This window comes from Onychomys torridus, unplaced genomic scaffold (genome assembly GCF_903995425.1).
Source record: "Onychomys torridus unplaced genomic scaffold, mOncTor1.1, whole genome shotgun sequence".
Taxonomy (NCBI): domain Eukaryota; kingdom Metazoa; phylum Chordata; class Mammalia; order Rodentia; family Cricetidae; genus Onychomys; species Onychomys torridus.
In genome coordinates, this window is record NW_023411505.1 from 1 (window position 1) to 6,434 (window position 6,434).

The 6,434-nt window shown below is 40.9% G+C and overlaps 1 protein-coding gene across 1 annotated transcript; it reads right to left on the reverse strand.

Moving 5' to 3' along the window:
- Positions 1-4,919: 4,919 nt before the first annotated feature.
- LOC118575176 (olfactory receptor 7E24-like) lies at positions 4,920-5,846 on the reverse strand. The gene has a single exon (XM_036175838.1). It carries the CDS (start codon positions 5,844-5,846, stop codon positions 4,920-4,922), a length of 927 nt encoding a protein of 308 aa, XP_036031731.1.
- Positions 5,847-6,434: the final 588 nt, after the last annotated feature.

A 6,434-nucleotide genomic window follows, 5' to 3' on the forward strand; every position in this document is an offset into this window, starting at 1 on the left:
ACCCCTTTCATGATAAAGGTCTTAGAGCGATCAGCAATACAGAGAACATACCTAAACATAATAAAGGCAATCTACAGCAAGCCAACAGCCAACATCAAATTAAATGGAGAGAAACTCAAAGCAACACCAATAAAATCAGGAACAAGGCAAGGCTGTGCCCTCTCCCCATACTTATTCAATATAGTACTTGAAGTTCTAGACAGAGCAATAAGACAACACAAGGAGATTAAGGGAATACAAATTTGAAAGGAAGAAGTCAAGCTTTCCCTATTTACAGATGACATGATAGTATACATGAGTGACCCAAAAACTCAACCAAGGAACTGATACAGCTTATAAACACCTTCAGCAACATAGCAGGATACAAGATCAACTCAAAAAAATCAGTAGCGCTCCTATATACAATAGAAAAACAGGCTGAGAAGGAAATCAGAGATACATCACCCTTTATAATAGCCACAAATGATATAAATTACCTTGGAGTATCTCTAACTAACCATGTGAAGAACCTATAGTGCCAGAACTTTAAACGCCTGAAAACAGAAATTGAAGAAGATGTCAGAAAATGGAAAGATCTGCCATACTCATGGATAGGCAGGATTAATATAGTAAAAATGGCAATCTTACCAAAAGCAATCTACACATTCAATGCAATCCCCACCAAAATACCAACACAATTCTACACAGACCTGGAAAGAATAATACTCAACTTCATATGGAAAAACAAAAAAACCCAGAATAGCCAAAAGAATCCTGTACAATAAAACAACCTCTGGAGGCATCACGATCCCCCATCTCAAGCTCTACTATAGACGTAACATAATAAAAATAGCTTGGTACTGGCATAAAAACCGACATGTGGACCAATGGAATCGAATTGAAGACACTGACATTAACCCACACACCTATGAACATATCATTTTTGACAAAGAAGCCAAAACTGTAAAATGGGAAAAAGAAAGCATCTTCAACATTTGGTACTGGCATAACTGGAGGTCAATGTGTAGAAGGCCGCAAATAGATCCATATCTGTCACCATGCACAAAACTTAAGTCCAAGTGGATCGAAGACCTCAACATAAATCCAGTTACTCTGAACCTGATAGAAGAGAAAGTAGGAAGTAGTCTTGAACACATTGGCACCAGATATCACTTTCTAAATATAACACCAGTAGCACAGACACTGAGAGAATCAATCAATCAATGGGACCTGTTGAAACTGAGAAGCTTTGGTAGAGCAAAGGACATGGTCAACAAGACAAAGCGACAGCCTACAGAAATGGAAAAGGCCTCCACCAACCACACATCTGACAGAGAGCTGATATCCAGAATATATAAAGAATTCAAGAAATTAGACATCAAAATGCCCAACAGTCCAATTAAGAAAGGCACTATAGAACTAAACAGAGAATTCTCCACAGAGGAAGTTCAAATGGCTGAAAGACATTTAAGGAATTGCTCAACATCCCTAATTATCCGGGAAATGCAAATAAAAACGACTCTGAGATACCACCTTACACCTGTCAGAATGGCTAAGATCAAAAACACAGAAGACAGCTTATGCTTGAGAGGATGTGGAGCAAAGGGAACTCTCCTCCACTGCTGGTGGGAATGCAAGCTTGTACAGACATTTTGGAAATCAATATGGCACTTCCTTAGAAAATTGGGAATCTATCTCCCCCGAGACCCAGATTTACCATTCTTGGGCATATATATACCCAAGGAATTCTCAGTCATACCACAAGGGCATTTGCTCAGCTATGTTCATATCAGCATTGTTTGTAATAGCCAGAACCTGGAAACAACCTAGATGCCCTTCAACTGAACCAAGGATAAAGAAAATATGGTACATATACACAATGGAGTACTACTCAGCAGAGAAAAAACAATGACATCATGAGGGTTTGCAGGCAAATGGATGGATCTAGAAAAAATCATCCTGAGTGAGGTAACCCAGACTCAGAAGGACAAATATGGTATGTACTCACTCATAGGAGGATACTAGATGTAAAACAAAGATGACTAGACTGCCTCACAACTCCAGGGAGGCTACCTAGAAAATGGGACCATAGGAAAGACCCAGGGATCGCCCAATGACAGAGAAATGGATGAGATAAACATGAACAACCTGGACAACATTGGGCGTAATGAATGGCAAGGTTTGAGGGAAAGAAAGCTTAGGGGAGGAGGAGATCCCAGCTGGATCAAGAACAGAAAGGGAGAAGAAGGAATAACAGACCATGATAAATGATGACCACATGAAAACAGGAACAGGCAGTGTGCTGGAGAGGTCTCCAGAAATCCACAAAGATACATCCTCTGTAGCCTGCTGGCAATGGTCGAGAGAAAGCCTGATCTGACCTAGTCTGGTGATCAGATGGCCAAACACCCTAACTGTCATGCTGGAACTCTCATCCAATAACTGATGGAAGTGGATGCAGAGATCCTTGGCCAGGCCCCAGGTGGAGCTCCAGGTGTCCAATTGTCGAGAAAGGGGAGGGACTGTAAGAGCGTGAATTGTTGGGACCAAGATTGGAAAAGCACAGGGACAAATAGCCAAACTGATGGAAACACATGAATTATGAAACAAAGGCTGTGAAGCCCCCAGCTGGATCAGACCCTCTGGATAAGTGAGACAATTGAATAGCTTGAACTGTTTGGGAGGCACCCAGGCTGTGGGACCAGGAGCTGTCCTTAGTGCATGAGCTGGCTGTTTGGAACCTTGGGCTTACACAGGGATACTTTGCTCAGCCTGGAAGGAGGGGACTGGACCTGCCTGTAATGAATCCACCAGGTTTAAATGAATCCCCAGGGGAGACTTGGCCCTGAAGTACATGGAAATTGAGGGGAGGGGTTGAGGGTAAAGTTGAGGATGGGCGCAGGAGGGAGGAGGATAGGGGAACCCATGACTGATGTGTAAAAATAAAACACAAATATAATAAATAACAAAAAAGGAAAAAATATAGGTGTCAATTAAAAGATACACTGTATATTATATACTAATACATTCAAGTGTACATATAATTTTCAGAGTGGACGTTTCCTCTGGTAACATTTGTGATCTCCATTGATCAGGAAATTCATGGACTAAGACCAGGATCAATTCATTAGGAACAAATGCCATTGAATCATCTGTTTAGTTCACCATTTTATTTTATTTTTATACATTTTCCATGTTAAGTACATTTCTTCATCCAAGTCTGTCTCTCTAAATAGTGTAAACCATCCATTACCAACAAAGTCAGTCAGAGTTAACAGCTGTGGACCCAAAAAAAACCCCATCAGTGCTTCCCCAGGTTAGGCTCTCACACTGTCTCATTCTGGAGGGAGGCAAACTCCTTCACAGGAAATCAGCTGGAGACAATTCCACACAGCCACAAATCCCATTGCATGGATTGGAAAGTGATATCATCCCAGTCCTTCACTGTTATAAATCAGAGATCAGAATATCAGGGCAGCAGGTTCCAGGAAGGAGTTGGCACAAGAATGACATTGGTGGGAAGGGAACATGATCAGACCTTGAAGTGGGATTGCATTCAAAAGACCTCATACAAGAGGCAGCATGGTGAGGCTGTGAAAGGTGAGATGCTTGATGTGGGAGAGGAGGAAAGTCCCTCCGTGTACAGCTTGATATGGGTTGTAAAAGGAAAAGAGAGGCCCCTCAGTGGCCCTCAAAAACAGCCTAGAGGACAAATGTTTCTTACTTGTATAGTTTGTCTGGGGTAGGAAATCCCTCACCATTTGATTGGTCAGACACACTCCACATGTGTCCTAGTATTTTCTACTGCTGTCATAAATGCCATGACCAAAAGCAACTTGGGTAGGAAACAGTTTATTTGATATATACATCCCAATCACAGTCCATCCTTGAGGGAAGCTGGTGTTGGAACTCAAACAGAAGTGGAGGCCATGGAAGAAAGCTACTTACTAGCTTGTTTCTAGCTCTTTTTCAAAGTACCTATCTTATACCTCCCAGAACATCCTGCACAAGGGTAACACTGCCCAAAATTGTCTGGACCCTCCCACACCAAGCATCACTCAAGAAAATGACACACAGACATGCGTACAGACAATCCTAATGGAAGCTCTTCCTCAGTGGAAGTTCCTTCTTCCCATTGACTCTATTCGGGGGAAAAAACTAACCAGCATGCCAGGGAAATGGAAGAGTCAGGCACTAAGTAGGATCATGAATTTATCTTGCCATTGTAGGAGGAGGAACTGGATTGCTCTCCTCCATCCATTCACCGTCTCCAGACTCAAAGCAGGGTTGTCTTTATGGAAGACAGACTACAGGAGAGTGTAGCTTGATTTCTGGGAGGTAGAGGGGCAGGTAGAGGGTCTCATATCTAACATCCACCATCCATCATTGTCTCAAGCTACCCTCAGGATTAATGGGAGAGAAAAGCCCAATGAAACCAGCAGGTCTAGGATGTCTAAGGATGAGGCATACTGAGCTTTTCCTTTTTTCATTAGTATGTCTATTCATGTCTTCCCCATTAATGGCCTGTTCATGACTGTCTGGTTGAAAAGACTGGTAATCTGTCATTTCTAAAACACAATCTCAGCAGAACAGCCACTTTAAATTGGCTTATGTGCAGCTTTTAGGTGTTACTCACATTCATACTATAAAGGATTGGTCAACCATGTGCACCATTCATCCCTAGAAATATTTAATCTCTCCAACTTCAAATTTTGTACAGTTCTGAAACTACCCATCCACCATATGTTTAACCTCAGTGACCCATACTTTATCATGCAATCTTGTGCAGTATTAGTAATAATGTCTACGTCATTACCTGGGATTTACATGTACAGTGTGTGTTTTTTGTTTGTTTGTTTTTTGTTTTGGTTGTGTGTGTGTGTGTGTGTGTGTGTGTGTGTGTGTATGTGTGTTTGTAAATTTATAAAGAATATCAGTGACTAGAATGCTCTGCTAAGAATCTTCCTTAAAGCAGTTTTAATGTCCTTGTTCCTCAGGCTGTAGATGAAGGGATTCAACATAGGTGTGACCACACTGTACATCACTGAGGCCACTGCATTACTTCTGGGAGTATGTGACCAGGAGGAGCTGAAGTATACTCCTAGTCCTGTTCCATAAAACAGGCAAACAATGGACAAATGAGACCCACAGGTGGAGAAGGTTTTGTGCTTCCCACTGGATGATGGTGACCTTATGATGGAGGAAACTATTTTAAAGTAAGAGAAAACAATTCCTGAAATAGGAATTAACCCAAAGACACTGCCTATACTGAATCTGACTATGGCACTAGTGACAGTATCAAAATTGGTACGTTTAAGGACTTCAGAAGGGCCACAGAAGAAGTTGGAAACTTCAGTAAAATCCTCACAGTTGGAAAAATTTAATATTGCCACATAGTGTGACTGTAATTCTGCAAGGCTAAAGAGAAAAGACCCTAGAAGTAAGACACCACAGCGACTGGGATTCATAATGACCTGGTAATACAGAGGGTGGCAGATGGCCACAAACCGGTCATATGCCATCACAGCCAGAAGCATGTTATCCATACATGCAAATATTATAAACAGTGACATCTGGGTCAGGCAGCCAACAAAGGAGATGACTCCACAGTGAGTTTGGATGTCCAGAATCACCTTTGGAACCGTGGTGGAGATGAAACAAATATCAGCTATGGACAGGATGGAGAGGAAGAAGTACATGGGTGTGTGGAGATGGGAGTCAGAGCTTACTGTCAGAATGATGAGCAGGTTTCCAATCAGGGCCAAAATATACATGAACAAAAATAGGCCAAAGAGGACAGTCTGTACCCTTGGATCTTCTGAGAGTTGAATGAAATGGACTTCTGGTACACATGTTGAGTTTTCCATGTTTTTATTTCTTGAACATCTTTTGGGGAAAACCAAAAATGCTGTGAACAATGGTAAGAGCATGCATACATACCCTCTTCACAATATGAGGCAAGTGAGTTCTAATATTGATTATTTTCTCAAGCTTATTGTGACTTCATTAATAATTACTCAGTGGTGGCAAATAGTGTTTTGTTCTTGAATCACATGTTACCTCCTATGAGAGCCATACTGTATACAGTAACCTAGATGATGTGAGGCCAGAAATACTGTAAACAGCTGGCCTGTAGAAACAGTAAAATAAAGCAAACACTTTTAAGACACAATGGATATTTTGCAGAAGCTTCACTTTAGAAAAACTGTCAATCAAATCAAATAAAAACTTGAAGCACTTAAGCATACTTCTTTTCATTGCAATAACATGGAGCATGTTTATTTTTCTTAGAATATATCTGACAGTGTGAAGTCCTAGTCTGTAAATGAAAATTAACAATTCCTACCTAGAAATATATTTTCAGATTCCAGTGTCTTCTTTTGGTTTCTCCTTTTTCCTTGACTTAAAAAGAATATTCTCCAATTTTTTTTGTTTTGAAATTTATGTCTTCCTTT

What these genes read in the sequence shown, in the direction of transcription:
- LOC118575176 (XM_036175838.1), bottom strand. Translation starts at nt 5,846, where the DNA reads ATGGAAAACTCAACATGTGTACCAGAAGTCCATTTCATTCAACTCTCA.